Below are 18,434 nucleotides of genomic sequence, written 5' to 3' on the forward strand. Positions count from 1 at the left end.
CTCTCTGCCTCCCTGAGAGGGTAGGGGAAGTAAGGAGTATTTGGCTCTGTCAGATGCCACAGACCTACCTACCTTTAGACCAGCTGACCCTGGTTAAGTAGTTCCTTATTAATTGGCAAGCCCATAGAAGGTGAGACACCTTAATCAATATAAATAGGCCATTAATCAAAATTTGTGAGTATCTGACCCGATTAAACCTTATTAGAGTTACAAACAAAAGTCCTGTTTATATCAGTAGGGAGAGAACACGTTAATCAGCATCTCTTTGACTTCTTAGAACTTCTAATGCCAGAGTCTGAGTCTAGCCTTTCCTTTCCCTGATTAATAACTAAATTTAAATGTTTTTGACCCTGAGCTCCAATCATGTGCTAGATTGGTACAGAGATGTAAGTTAATCCTCATAAGACCTCTGTGAATTATGTGAGTATTACTCCTGTTTTACAAAAGTGAGTAGTGAAACTCAAAGGATTTTAAATGACCCACCTTAGGTTACTCAGTTGGTGAGTCATAGTCTCAATGGAGCCTAAATTTCTTTGACTTAAAGTCCAAAGCTCCTTTTATTTATGTTATGGTATACAGAGTAAAGTCCGACAGCTAAATCAGTCCACCTCAGGTCTAGAGTGTTCTGTTACATCTACAAGCAAAGATAACCTTTAGGCAGTTTTCTATGCAGTTGTAATGCATATTGCATATTTTTATTTTTTATGGACTCCATTCTAGTTTGGTTTATTTTCTCTTCTATGTGATAAAGTACAAAAAGCATGACCTCTGGAATCAGTCCTGAATTTGGTCTCTAGCTTTACCATTTATTGGCAATGTACTTTTAGAAGTTCAATAACTTCCAAACTTGAGTTTTCCAGTCTATGTAAATGGGGTAATGTCTTCTTCATTGGGTGGTTAAATTAGCACCAAACTTAGAGACTTAAAAGCAAAACAAAATAAACCCCCCCTTATTACCTTGTAGGTTCTGTGGGTCAGGAATTAGGGAGCTGGTTAGTGGGGTGGCTCAGGGTCTCTCAGGCTGCATGCAGTCTTCTGAAAGCTTCATGGAGGCTGGAGGATCTGTTTGCTAGGTGGCTGCCTCACATGGCTGCTGTTGACAGAAGGCCTTAGTTCCTCACTACGTGGGCCTTTTCCATAGGCTGTTTCAGTGTCCTCCAGGTATGACAGCTAACCTTCCCCAGAACATGTGATCCGAAAGAGAGCAAGGAGAAAGACACATGGTCATTTGTGAACTATCCCAAGTCACATACCTTTACTTCTGCTTTATTTCATTCATTCATTCATTCATTGGATTACTGTCACTAGGCCACACTCGGGGAGGGAGTAGTTATGCTTCACTTCTTGAAGGGAAAAATATCAAAGACTTTGGTGACTATTTAAAAACCACCATGAGGGCACCTGGGTGGCTCAGTGGGTTAAGCCGCTGCCTTCGGCTCAGGTCATGATCTCAGGGTCCTGGGATCGAGTCCCACATCGGGCTCTTTGCTCAGCAGGGAGCCTGCTTCCCTCTACCTCTCTCTCTGCCTGCCTCCCTGTCTACTTGTGATCTCTCTCTGTCAAATAAATAAGTAAAATCTTTAAAAAAATAAAAAATAAAAAATAAAAACCACCTTGAGAGGACTCTGAGCCCTAAGGAACCCCCCTTGCTCTCTTCCCAGTGCTTACATGTGCTCTGAGAGTCTAGTGATCTTTCTTGCTGTGGGTCCACTGTCCTCAGCTTTTCTTTCTCCACCTCCCCCACTTTTCTTTCTTTTTTTCCCCCCACTATTTGTGTATGGTTGACTCACAGTATTACATTAGTTTTAGGTATATAGCTCTGTCATTTGGTAAGTTTATGCATTATGCGATGTTCACACAGATGTGGCTGCCATCCGAAGTGCAGGCTTTCTGATTGAGCAGCTACCATAAAGGATAGAGAGAAGTGAAAAGATTTTTCTTTGACTCAAAGGCTAAGGTAATAGTTGTTATAATCCTTCCCTTAGGGATAGAGTGATGTGGCTTGGGTTAATTTTCTCTCTGCCCACAACACTAGTGACACTTCCACCATCCCAAGGGTGACTAATCAGAGCGTCACTTGGTATTCTTTGCTAAGCTGAGGAGAAAGCAGTAACAGATCTAACCATTGAAGTCTCTTGCCTATAGGTTTACACTATGTAAGTATGGCCAACAAAGTGTGATGAGGGTGGCTAAGTTCCTAGATAGTCTTTGTGTATAGTAGGCTTTAAGGCCGTGTTCACATGGGTAAATAGACGCCTCTGTAGAATACCAGAATCAGTGAAAAGGGGAAGTGGTGGTTCCCTAAACACCACGGTAGGAGTGAAGATCATCCCCATCCTTCTCAGGTCTTGGCCTTCTGGTCTGCCTCCTTTCAGAATAGCAACTTCTTAGAGGCCGTGGCATCATAAGCCAACTCACCTTTTAGCCTTCTAGGTGGTTCTGATGTGCAATATTGGGATGAGTCCCCAAGGTAAAAGCTGATGGTATTAGTTAGATAACTGGGCCAGAGTGGGTATTCTCTGTGGGGCAGAGGAGAATGAAAATGGAAAAATCTGCCACACGTACGCTGATTTCTAAAGTTTCCATCTCCATCCTAGACTACTGTCCTGAGCTTCAGACTGGACATCTCAGCTGTCTACTTGACAACTTCACTCAGATATTAAAAAAGTATCTTAAGCTTAACACGTCCTAAACTTTGAACTCCTGGTTTTTACTACCACCATTGCTCTATCCCTAAACAAAACAAAATAAAAACAACCCAACAACAACAACAAAACACAGCTTGAGTCTTCTATAGTTTTCCTTATCGTAGTAACTGGCAACTCCCTTTTAAAATTATTCGAGCCAGAAACTTTGGAGTCATCCTGGCTCTTTTCTCTTGCATCCCACATCCATCCAGTCCATTGATAAACACATGAACTCAGCCTAAAAAATATATCAGAATCTCCCCAACTTTTACTGCTACTACTGTCATCCAAATCACCTTCTCCCTTGCCTGGATTACTCTTAACAGCTTCCTAAATGGTCTTGCTTCCACTGATGTCGCTCAACACAGTTGTCTACATAGGAACCAGAGGGAGCCTGTTAAACAGGCAGATCTTTCCATACCCCTGCTTGGTATTTACCAGTGGCTTCCTAGGTGACTCAGAGTAAATGCCAAAGTCACTGCAGTGGCCTGCAAAGTCCTCTTTGATCTGGGCTCCATTCACTCTGATGTCCTCTTCTACCATTGGCTTTGCTTACTGAGCTCCAACCAAACTCCTCCATGCTGTTCCTTGTCCATAACAAGTGCATCTCTGCCTTAAGGCTTTTTTGTCTTTTATTTGGAGTGTTCTTCCCATGGATATAGAAGTGCTCTACTCCCTTATTTTCTTCATGACTGTGCTAAAATTCACCTCAACAGAAAGGCCTTCCCCCCACCACTCTGATGGATTTGGCATATGGTAGGTGCTCAGCCAATGTTGATCAAACACATGAAACACAGCTAGAAGCAAAATGGTAGCTCCTCTGTTTGTTGTGTCTTCTCCAATGGTGTTTTTGTTAGTGTATCGTCGTGGAGCTTGCTTCTTGTAGTACTTAAGATCGTCTTTACTATTTATTGACTGAAGAAAGCTCTGAGGAGGGGTGAGCAGGTGGAACAGTAGGTCTGAGCAGTGATCAAGTGGCTTTGGGGGAAATCTGGTATGGTGGCAACAAGATTGACCCCGCTGGCCCACTCCCTTCTGCAGTGAGGAAGTTTGCTTGGGGGGAGAAACGATGTTTCCTTTTATAACATCCTTTTTAGAAAAGACCTCACACTGACTAGTACCGAGCCGGCCTCAGTTGGGCAGGCAGTGGCTATAGAGACATCTTGGGACCTTGTTCATTCCCTTTCTGTCCAGGTGCCTCTAGAAGTGGGCTGGGAAGCACAGTCTGAGAAGGACTTTGGATCCTTTTTTTTTTTTTTTTTTTAAAGATTTATTTATTTATTTGACAGAGAGAGATTACAAGTAGGCAGAGAGGCAGGCAGAGAGAGAGAGGAGGAAGCAGGCTTCCTGCTGAGCAGAGAGCCCGACGCGGGACTCGATCCCAGGACCCTGAGATCATGACCTGAGCCGAAGGCAGCGGCTTAACCCACTGAGCCACCCAGGCGCCCTGGATCCTTTTTTTTAAGCCAAGAAAAACCAAGCTATTTAGAAGGGGAACATGGGACGAGCCCATAACATAATATAATAGTACAGGCTTTTATAGTCTCAGGGTGAATGTTTTAAATCTTACTTATCCAAGGACACTGGATGTAGATGGGGGCTAGAATTACCTCCATTTGATAGTGGATGTAGAACTGAAGCACAGAATAATTAAAGAACAAGCAAAACTGGAATTTGGACCAGGCTTATTGATTCTCTTTCCTATCTTGGCCAACAAAGTGATATCTGGCCTACTTTGAGTTTTATTGCTTTCACATTACTGTAACTGATGAGGAGGAGGTATGGTGGAAAATTTAGTTAAGATCAAAGGAGACTAATTTCAAAGAATTAGCCCCCATCTCTGACTTCTTAGATCCTTGAAACTTATTTAATTTTTTAAAAGATATTATTTATTTATTTATTTATTTATTTATTTATTTTTAAAGGTTTTATTTATTTGACAGACTGAGATCACAAGTAGGCAGAGAGGCAGGCAGAGAGATAGGAGGAAGCAGGCTCCCCGTTGAGCAGAGAGCCCGATGCGGGGCTCGATCCCAGGACCCTGGGATCATGACCTGAGCCGAAAGCAGAGGCTTTAACCCACTGAACCACCCAGGCGCCCCAAAGATATTATTTATTTATTTGACAGAGATCACAAGTAGGCAGAGAGGCAGGCAGAGAGAGAGAGGAAAAAGCAGGCTCCCTGCAGAGCAGAGAGTCCAATGCGGGGCTTGATCCCAGGACCCTGGGATCATGACCTGAGAGCTGAAGGCAGGTGCCACCCAGGTGCCCCGAAACTTACCTGATTTTTAAACCACAAGTTCTATTTCTTTGTAAGTGATCCCTTAAAACAGAGAATACTAGCAATGTCTAATGTATCTAGAAATTCCAAGTTTGGGTTTATTGAGATTACTGCAAATCAAGTGTACAGGTCAGATTCTGAAACTGTTGAAGTCTCTTGGAACATTGGTTGAATTTCATGTTTATTCCTTTCTTACCCTTTGTGAAGACCAGTTTGCTGGATTCCTTCTTTCCCAGGAGAACCTTGCCCATTGATGTTCATCAGATTGCTTCTCTGGGCATTCATTGTTTTTACGTATCTTGCAGTAGGACTTGATTTTAAGTGTTTGATCTTAGGGTTCTCTCATTTCCTTAAAGGAGTGTATGACATTTGATGTAATCTGTAATTGTTAATAGTGCACACATTTTAAGAAAAAAAACCATAACCAGAAGAGGAGATAATAGTCCCTGTGTGCATTTTTTTTAAAGGATGTTTCATTTAGGGTAGTTGAGCCTGTGTCCACTCTTCTAGGAGGTTAGAGAACCACCTGCATTGTTAGCAGAACTTCATGTATAGTAATCCTGGTATCTGCGTGATTGCTTCAGTGGGTGAGAGGTAGGGGATGGATTGGTTCCATTGCTTTGTTCTGACCTGAAATGCCTGTTATCAAAGATGACTATGAGGACAGGCCTAGAGACTGGCTGTATTAGAAGCAGAACTCTGAGTCCATAGGTAAGGCCTTTGTATCCTGTAGGCTCCTGTGGTAACTGCTGAACACTCTCTCACAGCTGCTCCTGACATCACTGGCCATAAACGGAGTGAGAATAAGAATGAAGGGCAAGATGCCATGATGTATTGCAAGTCAGTTGGCTACCCGCATCCCGACTGGATATGGCGCAAGAAGAAGAATGGTATGCCAATGGTGAGTAGGAGGCAGCCTTGATTCTCTCTGCCTGGGTTTCTGTGCTAGAGTTTCTCCTGGGAGATCCAGACATGTGGAGTAGTTGCTGTAACCTGCCATACTGCCATGGCTTAGGTCACCTGTTCTAGTCACAGACCATTACATTTTGAATTTGAAGGTCACTGACAGTCTCTGTCCAGCATGGAATCCCTACAAGATTCGTTAAAGGTGGCTGTCTACGAAGGGATTTGACTGGTTTGCCTTTAAGATGGGAAATTGAAATAGTTAACCCCAACTGTTGCTTTTTTTCTTTTTTTTTTTTTAAAGATTTTGTTAATTTTGTTTATTTGACAAGGAGACAGCAAGAGAGGGAACACAAGCAGGGTGAGTGGAAGAGGGAGAAGCAGGCTTCCCACTGAGCAGAGAGCAGGGACTCCAACATGGGGCTCAATTCCAGGACCCGGGGATCGTGACCTGGGCCAAAGGCAAACACTTAACAACTGAGCCACCCAGGCACTCAAGATAACCCCAATCTTAAACTTTTATTATTTTTCTAGTCCATTTGTCCAAAAGAAAACACTGCTCTTGAAGTAGTCTCAGTACACCTTTCTGGTTTTGGGGGAAGACATGGCAGCCAGGGCAATTACTAGTGTATTCCAGAACACAGGGAGTATTGATTAGGGATTGAAGCAACATGGTGAGGTACAAGGGCAGCATTGGACATTGGAAATATGACCGTATCTGCTCTCAAAAAGATCAAAGAAAACATCTTTTTTCCAGTCGGTGGGGATGATTCTTGGTAGTGCTGCAGAGGGAGTCCAAGTTTTAGACTCTTACTCACTCTCTGATTCATGATGTTTGGCCAGTCTCTCTTTCTGTCAGAGAGGGTGTCATCCATTCCTCCTATCCCCAGGCCTTGCATGCCCAGCACTGTACTTCTCAGTCATCCTCTTTGATTGTCAATAGTCAGAATCAGAAGGGACCAAGGAGATAATCTAGTCTGCTTCTTCAGAAAGATTACATATTAACCAAAGTGAATTAGTTACAGAACCAAGGAAGGGTCAAGTCCAGTTTTTTATTTCAAGTCCATGGTTCTTCCCACTCCATGACCTCTCAATAATGATATGTCAAGTGGTGAAAAGGACTCTAACATTAACTACAATGGCTAGATTTCAGAAACCCATTAATAAGGGGGATGATGAGGAAGGGAGAGGTATTTTTAGAGCAGGCCCTGAAAAGTCAATAAAATACTTAGTTGTGATGGCAAACAAATGCCCATTTCTCTCTCCTGGTCTCTGAGTAGAAGAGCCCTTGATTCTTCAATGGCCCTTTCCTTTTCCCTTTCCCTTCCTTTCCTGGTACCTGGGTGGCTTAATTGTTAAGCGTCTGCCTTTGGCTCAGGTTATGTTCTTGGGGTCCTTGTGTTCTCTCTCTCACTGTCTCTCTTTTTGTCAAATAAATAAAGTCTTTAAAAAAAAAAAAAAGATTTTATTTGACAGAGCCAGAGAGCACAAGCAGGGGGAGTAGCAGAGGGAGAAGAAGCAGGCTCCCCACTGGGCAGGGAGCCCCATGCAAGCCCCAGGACTGAAGCCACCCAGGCTCCCCATCAGTGGATATTTTGATATTGATCTCCTATTCTCATGCACATGAACTCTTAATTACCTGTTATATTGTGAAAAACCTTTAAAGTCAAGTAGTATTTCCTCTTGCTTTCAAGCTGTGAATCAATTGGGAAACAAAAGTTTAATGAAAGAAGGATAGGGAAAAGAAAAGAAATTTCTAGGTTGATGCCTTTGAAAACCAGTTTGAACAGCCTAAACTTGATTAAGGGTGAAGATAAAATGCTTTCAGTTTTTTTCTAGACATTAATTTTACAGATCCCTTTTCTAGGCAGATCCCATAGGTTTCTTAGACCTCTTTTTTGTTAAAGAGTGGAGTCCAGTCCAATCCCAAATTCCCAGTTTTACCTCCTGTCCCCTCTCCCTAGCCTGAGGGGAGTAGAGGATTGTCCTCACTCTGTCTTCTGGGTTTTTCTTTTTTCTGTATGAGGCAGGAAGGGAAACAAATCCCACTCATCTGACTTTTGCTATAGTCAAGAGTCTACTGTTGGTTTTTGCTGCTTCTGGGGCCTCTGTGTGGCAGGTATCCAGATCCTGGATCTTGTAAGAATTTGTGTAAGTTCTTTACGGGACCAGTTCTTAGATATGAGAGATCTCCTCTTACTGAACCTTTCTGTTTCTTATTTAGCTCCAGCCACAGATGCTGGGGTCTGCTCACCCAGAAGGCAAACCTCTTAGGTACAGGAAACTTGAACTTCATGACTCTTCAAATGGTGGGAGTATAGGTTCTTCTGCCTTCTCATCTCCAAATAGCCTTTATCCAAGGTTGAGAGGTATATAGCTTACCAGCCAGTCTCCTGCCTAAATGGATAACCACTGGAAAAAGATACTTTCTTCTTGCCACCCCCAATCTTTGAGTGATTTTCTTGGTGCCTGTTCCACTTAGCTGCAGGGTAGAAGGCTGTGTGCAATGCCAGGTCTCAACCTGTCTTCTCTTTTGTAGACTGGCAAGGGGTAATCTGGTAATGACTTGGGCATAAGAGAGCTTGATGGGGCTCCCTTTTAATAAACCCTGGAAGGACTGTCTGCCCCTGATTTGTATGAACTTTATTTTTTTTAAAAAGAATTCTGAGGTACTTTTTTTTTAAGTAAGCCATAATCTATGACAATAAACATAAAAATTATAGTAGTAGTAAATGCAAAGTTTTAAATATCCTCACTGAAAGGCAGAGATCTAAGAAACAATGTAACAATATATTGCTTAAAGATGATCTGCATACAAAAAAATAGTTCAGAAGTGTTGAAACAAAAATGAATAAAGATATATATGGTGAAGTTATATAAATAGAACAATGGAAATATTAACATTATAGAAAGGTTCAAATAGAAAACATGAAACCAAAAGAGTTCCTTTTTATCATGATAAGAGGTATAATCCACATTAAAGACAAAGCTGTCATGGTCTATTATGCTACATAGTAGTTTCAAAGTGAATGAAGCAAAAACTGGAAAAATAAGGAAATATAGCCAGATGCACAGTTATATGGTGGCAGACTTACATATATTATTTTTAGCCTTTGACAGATGAGATGGAGGGAAAATCAACAACAATGTGGAAGATTTGAACATATAACACAGTGTTAATACTGAAACCTAAATATCAATCACTGTTAGTTATAAATGTATGTGAACACTTCCTCAGTACAAGTTAGATTAAAGGTGTTTGAAAAGTTGTCCTTCAAAAAAATGTATGTATATATTTAAAAATTTTACTGAAGTATAGTTGACATATAACGTATTCATTTCCGGTGGATAGCACAGTGATCGGACAGTTCTGCGCATAGTGCAGTGCTTACCATGATCAAGTGTAGTCCCATCTGTTACTGTACAACGTTATTACAATATTATCGACCCTGTTCCCTATGCTGTACTTCCATCCACGGGTATGGGGTACTTTTGATGCTTCTCCCTAGTCATCAATTCTGTAGCAGTAGGACAAGTCCCACTCAGTATCTTCTTATGCATTGATTGAAAAGGTTAAAGTTTCTTGCATATCATGGTATTAAAAAAAAAAAAAAAACCCGTGTTGAAGGTTTGTGGATCAAAGAAGACATCACTTCTGATCATAAGTGGAAAACATGGACTGAGTGAACCAGGAGAGTAGGGGGTTAGAGAAGTTGGCAGCGTTCCAAGTCCTCAAAGTGAAGCTTCATAACTTACTCTGAAGGCTGTGTTTGCCATTTTAACCTTACCCACACTAAGTTGCGTGTGCCACTCTGTGCAGATAGACCTCAGTCCAGGGCTATCTTCCCCTTTCTTTACTATTTCTGATTATGCTTTAGTTGCTGCCGCCTGCTGACACAAGTCCATTTTTGCCCTGCCGTCACCCCAGTGCTGTAAGCCTGTCCCAGCTCCACCTAGACCCCTGCTTGTGGACTCTTGGCTCTGCCTTCTCACATGGACCGGGAGCGCTCCTATCTGCTCCATCCCCTCTCCTCCCCCCCCCACCATCTAGTGCAAAAGCTGGCTCTTCTCCCAAGCTTTATCCGACTCTTTCTGGCACTGGCCACTCACACTGTCTCCCCCCAGTACTCAGCACATGCTGTGTGTTGGGGCTTCTTGCCACGTTCCTGTAACCACGTTCCTGTAACCATCCTTTTGGAGGTCTGGTTCCCTCTAAAGGCCAGCCTCCTTGTTCACTTGTGTCTCGCCTTCCCCTTGGTAGGTTGTGAGACATATAACATACATTAGTAAACAGCTGTTGATTGACTGAATAAACTTTCCTTTAACCGTCTAATTCTTAAAGGAAAGGGAAGTTAATGAACTTCTCCATTCTGACTAGGAGCAAGTTCTTAGCATGGTTTCTAGAGGAAGTTTAAGGAGACTTCAGAACTCACCAAGTGTGAAGTAGATGTGCAGATTCTGAAGTCCTCAGACAGGCCTGAAGTTAGCATATTTGCCTGACCATAGAGGGCACACCCCTCTTTCTTCATCTTCTTCCTGTTACAGTTTCTTATCTATATTTAAAGTAGCATTTTCTAGATTGAGTTGGTCTTTTCTGAGCTTACAGGGTAGGACTTCTTCCATTCACTTCAGAGAAGTTGGAGAAGTCTAGAGGACCGTTGGGCAGGGGAGGCCTTAACCTGGCTCTGCCAGAAGCTTGCTGATCTGTCACTGATATTGAAAGGAAGCAAGTAATGAGCTGCTCATGAGTTACCTGGACAAAGAGGGTCCGAGACACTGCTCCCTCATCCTAGCCAGGAGTCCTACTAAGAAGGGAGAACTTTGCTGCCTTGTCTTGGACACGAATTCACCTCCACTGACCTCTGTGTGTTCTTACTTTCTCTGCCTCTGAGCAGGACATTGTCAATACCTCCGGCCGCTTCTTCATTATCAACAAGGAGAATTACACTGAGCTGAGCATCGTGGGTCTCCAGATCACAGAAGACCCTGGCGAGTATGAATGTAATGCTACCAACTCCATCGGTTCCGCCTCCGTTGTCACCATCCTCAGGGTACGGAGCCACCTGGCCCCTCTCTGGCCTTTTTTGGGAATTCTGGCTGAAATCATCATCCTTGTGGTGATCATTGTTGTGTATGAGAAGAGGAAGAGGCCAGATGAAGTTCCTGACGGTAAGAGCATCCCTACAAAATAGCTGTAATGTTGGGGTTGGATCCTTGAGATGGTTTCCAAGCACCCAAAAAGGACTATAAGGATGTTGGGGTTCAGTCCCAAAAGGAGAGAAGGAGAATTCCCATACTGGTTCCTCACACCCTGCTCTTAAGATTAGCCACCTTCGAGCTATAATTAGCTCCATCCCTGCATTTGGCTGTTCTCCAAGCCCCAGTCCCATCTGCCCTTCAGGCCCCATGTGGGGAACAGGCAGCTGTCAGTCTCTTTGTTCAGCTCTGTCCTCCTCCAATACAGATCATCAGGCAGACTGAGCTTGAGGGGAATCCAGGTCAAGCCTAGAAGCCACCCAAGATTGCAGGCCACCTGGCCTTTCAGGCAGATTTAAGGTATCTCATTGGTTGTCATGTGGTTGCCTGGTATAGCCCTGCAGGTGCCGCCCCAGCCCAATCAGACTGATCTTGAGAATAAAATCAGCCTTTGGCTCCCTTGCTAGGTTCCTTTGGCAGGTTTCAAGGTTCTTGGTGAGGCAGCCACCAAGCATTTGGCTTTTCTGTCTCACAGACAAGGATGGTGTAGTCTGATGTATCCATCGCCCCTGGTTTTAAGACTGAGCTATTAAGCAGTAACACCTGGAGCCCAGGCCCTGAGGTGACACCCTTAGGCTGGCTTAGGCCAGAGGTAGGACTGGATAGTGGCATCAGGACAACAGTGAATTAGTAAGCATTGGAAAGAACAAGGAACTTAGATTTTTGGACATGCTTACAGTGAGGAAAGTCCTAGGGGATCTTTAGGGTTTTTTCCTTTTGTTTTGTTTTTTTTCGGTCGTGGATATTCCATTTCTAACCCCACGATTATAGTCAGGGGGCAGCTGCTGCTGGAGATGTGTATCAGTAGTACTTTTGGCTTCCTGACTAGCTCCCACCCTTCTGCCCTGTAACATCACCGTCAAAGTCATTGGCCAGCCAGCGATTACCACCACTTTGCCTGTCACTGACTAGACAAGAAGGGTGTGGGTCTAAGTTCAGTGGAGGCTGGACTCAGGTGACGGTGAGGATGCCAGCTCTGCTGCGACAGTCCTGGGCCTGTGCTCATGCACCGCAGTTCTGTGCTCACCCCGCAGAGTCGTCTGTGTCCCTGTGGCTGCTGCTCCCTCAGAAGGTATGCAGCCCTGAAGGTAGGCCTGGGGGCTTTGGATTCTCTGGAAGGCCACGTTTGAGAGGCCTTCCCCTTCTTTTCCTTCTCAGCACCTCCAAAATCTCTCTGGTTGCCCTAAGCAGAAGAGAGTATTACAGTGAGGCTGCCAGAAAGGCTCATTGTTGAACCTAACTACGCCTGTGGGAGGCGGGAAGCCCCTGGACCTGTGGGAATAAATGAGCCAGTTCCTGCAGGGGGAACGCGCCCCAGGATTTTTACATTCCTTCTCCTAAGTCCACAGAACTGCTGTTCTATGATGTGAGCTGCCTTCTTGGGATTTTCACACATGCATACTATCTTTCCTATAATTTTGTCTCTTTCCTGCCACAAATTAGGATTCCAAGGCAGAGTACTTATATTTAGGCCTGAGAGTCAAGGGACGCTGTATTTCCAGCGTTGGCTCCCTAGGAGCACTTACGCCTCGGTTCTGCAAAGGCTTTTCATCCCCTCAGAATGCTCTTTGCCTTGCAGAATATCACCTTGCTCAGCCTTCTGTTCGGAAAGGTAGAGAAGCAAAGAGGTAGGAGAAGGCAAAGATGGGCTTCAGATCCTGATTTTTTAAGACAAGGCTGGCTGCCACTCTCTTGGCAGAGTGACACATTGGCTTAGCACATCCCCATCTGAGTCTTCCTGTTAGGAAGCCACTTTATTACCAGGTTTATTACCAGGCTGCCCCCCCACCCCACCCCGCATGTGTGGAAGACATTTGGGTTAGATTTGAGAAATGGTTAGTATTGGTTTTGACAAGCACAGACACCTACATGGGGAGCAGCTATTGTAAAAACCACCACCACCACCACCTAGAGCTCCATGGCTCTTGAGTGCAAGTGGTGGCCAGTTGGGTGGAGGAGCCGTGTGTGGTCAGCAGATCTGAGTGGCTTCCGAAGGGAAGGTCCCTCTTTTAAGTGAAATTATTATAGATAGTGGATGAATCCTACATGAAAGACATGGGTAAGTGCAAATTAAAATCTTGCTCTGGTCTCTTAGAGGAACTATAATGTAAGCAGCATTTACTTTTCTCTTGTTGAATTGGGGTGACAGACCTGGGGTGCTGGGATTATCGCAGTGTTTGCCTCCTCTCCACTCCCTTCCCGACAGCCAGCGCGGTCCAGGCTCCATTCTCCACATCCCTGCCTTGCTCCAGCATTTCCGCACCAGAGTTTTCTCCTTTGTCTGCTGCCTCCTCTCCAACTCCTCCCTGCTCCTATGCCCCTTCATTTCTTGTCCCCCTGGAATTAATCATTAAAGAAAAAAAAAAAAGTCGATTGTTCTTCAGTGAGTTTTCCTTGTGCTGTAGCTTTTTTCCAGCTAGTTTCCCCTCAACTCCTGCGCAGTCCCATGTACGGGCCGCCCCCTTATATGCTTTCTCCCCACACAGTCCTCCCCAAGCCTACACGTAGACAGATGCATGCACCCCTGTGTGGAATGAAGGAAGAGGGACTGCCTATCTGATACAAACTGGAGTTGTAGAGGTGATGAGTTTGTGTCAGATAACCGTCTGTGGAGCTGTTGACTTATTTATGACATAGTGAAAATGGATTTTTTTTTTAATATGCCTGACATGCTTTCTCTGCCAAAATAGGTACTTTACTATCAGAGTAGATGTATGATTTCTGAGTCACTGAACTTTTTTTTGTATGAGACAATTTCATGTAAAACTCACAATATTCCTATTTGGGCAGTCTGAGCTCTTAAGACACTCAGCCCCTTACCAGAAAAGCACTAAGGGAACAATTTAAACAATTTAAAACTGTACACATGCACAAATTCGAACTTAGAGAGTTTCGTCCGAGTATATTTCCCCAGAAAAGTAAATACTGTTTCAGATTTCTCACATAGGAAATGCTTAGAGTTAAGGTTTAGTGGTTTTCAGCAGAAGAAAACCAAAAGATCTCTGTCTTTGTCTCGAGTTGACTCTGTCTACTAGAGTCTACCCAGGACACTTTATTTTTAAAGATTTTATCTATTTGTCAGAGAGTGTGTACAAGCAGGGGGAGCGGCAGGCAGAGAGAGAAGCAAAACTCCCCACTGGCAGGAGCCCAATGCAGGGACTTGATCCCAGGACCCTGGGTTCATGACCTGAGCCAAAGGCAGGTGCTTACCTGACTGAGCCACCCAGGCGCCTCTACTCAGGGCATTTTACAAGCAAAATGCACGCTAAGTCCCTTTAAGCCCCTGCTGTGGTGTGTTTGAGGATCGATGCCCAATAGGTTGTCTTACAGGTAGATTATCTGCATATCGCCTTTTACCTTCAGTGTTTTCAGTTAACAGATGAATCATGGGGTCAAATCAGAGTTTTCGTTTTTTCACTTTACTCACTTCTTGACTACATTCTCTGAAAATGTTAAATAGTAATTATCTAAAAAGAGTAGGTCGAGCCGGCATCCTCTTAGCCTTCTATCCGTCCTACAGCTCACATGCTTGGAGCACACCTTCCGTGTCGGTTCTCTGCTGACGGAACCCAGGGAGGGATTAGTGTGCGCGCGAATATGCTTCAAGTCTGTCTTCCCCAGTCACCTGGGGAGATGTGGTGCGAGCCTGCCTCATTGTTGGGGCCTTCAGTTCTACTGGACATTTAGTGACCTCGAATGAAAACAAGAAGAGCTGATTTAAGAGAAGTGGCAGCATCAGAGAGTTTTCTGTTTTCACATTCAGGGGACAATTTTTATTAGCAGTTCAAAGGGACTCCTCCTTAAGTTACTGGTGGAGAAGATAGTTGGGGGCTTAGGGGGACCATTTTTAGTGGCTATGATACATTCAAAATCTTTTAGACACTTTACAAATAAGAGCTTTTCTTATGTTTGAAAAATCTGTTAGTTGGGAACATCTGAAGCTTTTCAGCTGGCTGGGAATGCTGGAAAAGAAATGTGACTTTTTAAAATCGTCTCCTATCTAGGGGTCATCTGAGTCAGTAACAAGTTACCTTGTGGAGAGAATACAGTAGGACTAAATATGAAAGGCAACTGGATGTGATCGTTAATCTCTCTGGTTTAATGCTGCTCTATGGAGATGAGGCAAGATTTAAGCAGGTTTAGGAACTAGAAAAATCCATCCTCAGTGAGAGGAAGGCAGTGAAAAAGCTTTGACTAGATATCAACTCTTGGTCACTTTGACTGAAAAGCCATCTTTTTCGAGGTGGTGCCCTATCAGGTAACGCGTTGTGTACTGGGCATCGCAGAGCACCTTCCAGACGGTGAGGCGATGGGATCTGGCGGAGTGAGCGCCATAGCACAACTAGTTGGGAAGATGGCAGTTCCACCAGGAACTTCACTCTCCTCAGACGGATTCCAGAAGCATCTTGTTCCCTTTCTCCCCAGTCCTCTTCCTCCCATCTAGCCAGTGGCTGTGAGTAATCCCAGGCGAAGAGGAGAGCCAGTTTAAGCCGCTATCTTTTGGCCTGAGGGTTTGGGGGTATGTTGATATTTGTCGGTTACTATGACTTCTTTTTTTTCCCCCCTCAATTGCATCAAACCCTTAAAACATGGTGGTAAGTGAGCGATATGCATGCTTTTGGAGTTTGTTTAATCTCCGCTTCAGTCTATACGATGCACAGTTCATAATGTTAACACTTTACTTCAAGTTTACTTCATTCACTTTCACAACTAATTTGGATTTCAGTTTGCTGTTTAATCCTCATTTACTTTTTGATTTTCGTACCTTTTCTTCTGTAGTTCTGTGCTTTCCTCTCTCCTGACTTCCCTGTTAGGGTCAGGTTGTTTTTTTTTTTTGTTTGTTTTGTTTTTTGTTTTGTTTTGTTTTGTTTTGTCTGACCCGTGAAGGGAGAGTTGTGCTGCAGACAGTGATTCAGTCCAGGACAGTAGGAGACATGAGACTGTTTTCTGGGTTCCTTGTAAATGTGCATTGGGGGGAGAGACGATGCGAGATCCAGACACTAGTGTGAGCAGCACCTGCTCCCACCTGCAGGCATGGCAGCTGCACCAGAGCCGCTGTTGCTAAAACCTCTACATGCAGCCCTTTGCACGGTACCAGCTTGTTGGGCTGGAAGATGACGTCACTGGGCAGACAGCAGGGCCTCCCCCTCTGCCACCAAAGGAAAGCAAAGCTTGCGTGTAAAGTGCCTGGGTCAGTGTGGACAGTGTCATGCTTTGAGGAGATTAGCTTGGCTATCGCGAGTCTCCCTTCCCTGCTTTTTCTTTTCATGCTGGGTGTAGATTGGTGATATTCTAGTCAGTTATCTTGCTCTAGAATTTTCTGTTTTCCGGTGCACAGCTAAAGCACTGAAACTATTCTAAGTTTGCTCCTGGGTCTTTTCCTTTAAGTTCCTGAAGTGCTTAGTTCCTGGCATGTAGCTGAGCTGGCTTGGCCTGGATGCTGAGCGCGTAGGGCATTGTGGTGCCAGTGGACGTAGGCTGGGCTTGTGTCTCAGTCTTGGTTTGTCCCGTATATCTCCACTGCGTACACGGCACACAGCTGTCTTGGGTGTCCTTGAGTCTTAGTTTGTTCTCTGTACCTGGTCGAGAGTGTACTGTTGTTTGTAGTAGAGCCTTGTGGACACTGGTGTGTCGCTAGCCTGTTGTTCTGGCTGACAAGTCACTGGTTTGTGGTTAGTTTGTTTTCGTTTTTGTTTTTGTTTTTCAATCTTTTTTTGCTCCAGTCACTGTGTGTGCTGGCAGTGGCTTTGCCTCTCCGTTGCCTCAAAGGAACAGGTGGAGCAATGTCTCCCTGTGACAGACATTACTCCTGACGTGTGCTCCTGCAGATGCCTACACGGAGACTGTGACCTCCATAACTGCTTCATGTGCACCAAGCCCCCTTGTGGAATCCTGCTGAGAGTTTTTCTGGAAGCCTTCAGTGAAATCAAACTGTTCTGAATCATTTAGTCTACCTGACTTACGTAAAACAGAAAGAAACTGAGAGCACTTACTGTTCCCTCCCGTTTGTGGGCCTCTTTAAAACAAACATTCCATGTATGTACATCTCTGCCTAAAGGGGACCAAGTTGCCCTCAGTCCACAAACAGGAAAGAAAAACTTAAAAATCACAATCGTGAAATACCAATTTAAGAAGGCTTCTAAACTCAGAGAATCTAAGCTTTTTGGTTAAAAAAAAAAAAAAAGAAAGAAAAAGAAAAATCTCATGGCTCATCTGGATTTCGGTTCTGGTTTTGACCAGGGCTCAAGAGTTGAGCCTGTCTTTCTGTCTGAAGTCTTTTCTAGAGGGATGTCACCACTATTCAGCTCTCCCTGGTGTGTCATGGAACATCTGGTACCCATACACTTGTTGCGGGCATAGCCCAGCCGGGCTAACCCAGTATTAGGTTGAACTATTGTGGCTTCCTCTTCCTCAGTCTTTTCTCCAGATGAAAGACTCTCCTAAAGATTACAGAAGAGCAAGAGCAGTGTCCTTTGGGGAAGTGAGGATGTGTGGCTAATGTATAGAACATACACATCCATCTACCTTGCAGGATTGAGCCAAAACTGTGCACGCATTCACCCCAAGAAAACAAACAGCAGGATTTTACAACTGAAATGTTGGTTTGTCTTCTCATCTATTTAAGAGTGAACCACTGGAACTTGGGGACAAGATGAGTATAATAATATTGCAGCCTATCTGTCCGCTACAGTTGCAGTTTTTCATGACAAGCATTCAAAGTGTTAACTAAAACCATTGAAACAACATACCTGCCATTAAAAACTTGAATCTAGAAGTAATAACTCCATGAGTGTTTTTGCACCTCCAGATGGAATGGCCTTGAATAAATGCTATGAATAGCCATGTTTGCCACTTGCCATTTGCTGTTCTGTTAGTTCTTATGTAGAGTCTCACGATTTTCTCCTTTCTTCTCCTGTCTCTCAATGGATTATTAAAAATCTGAATACCTCACAGATGATGAACCAGCTGGACCAATGTAAGTAATTTATTGGACATTGATTCAGTAGTTTATTTTATATTTGCAGTGTAATCCAATGGAGTAGCAAAGGTTGTGGACAACCAGTGAGTGGAAGTGAGTGTTGTAGTGTAGACCTCGCTAGCCGCACAGTTGGGGCTGACAGACCATTTTATTCCCAGGACAGGCAGTATAATTTTGTTTTTTTCTAACAATATAAAGTGGAATGCCATGCAGGAATAAAGGTTTGCGCATCCTGTATGCTCAAATTGAGAATGCGGGGGGGCAATCACCAGTATGTATCAGAGACTTCCAGTCTTGTTCATCTCAAGTGGAACTATAGCACAGGTAA

At 44.0% G+C, this 18,434-nt stretch overlaps 1 protein-coding gene across 4 annotated transcripts in view; it reads left to right on the forward strand.

Moving 5' to 3' along the window:
- NPTN (neuroplastin) overlaps nt 1-18,434 on the forward strand; it is a 70,434-nt gene that overhangs the window by 49,913 nt on the left and 2,087 nt on the right. For 3 of the 4 annotated variants that reach the window (XM_059180436.1, XM_059180439.1, XM_059180437.1), the window contains 3 exons: nt 5,736-5,869; nt 10,767-11,040; nt 13,334-18,103. In XM_059180436.1, the coding sequence (XP_059036419.1) occupies nt 5,736-5,869; nt 10,767-11,040; nt 13,334-13,635 (710 nt within the window). In that variant the 3' untranslated portion in view covers nt 13,636-18,103. Of the gene's footprint in view, nt 1-5,735; nt 5,870-10,766; nt 11,041-13,333; nt 18,104-18,434 lie in introns of those variants that run through there. The other variant, XM_059180438.1, reaches the window with a different exon arrangement.

The sequence above is a fragment of the Mustela lutreola genome, chromosome 7 (genome assembly GCF_030435805.1).
Source record: "Mustela lutreola isolate mMusLut2 chromosome 7, mMusLut2.pri, whole genome shotgun sequence".
Taxonomy (NCBI): domain Eukaryota; kingdom Metazoa; phylum Chordata; class Mammalia; order Carnivora; family Mustelidae; genus Mustela; species Mustela lutreola.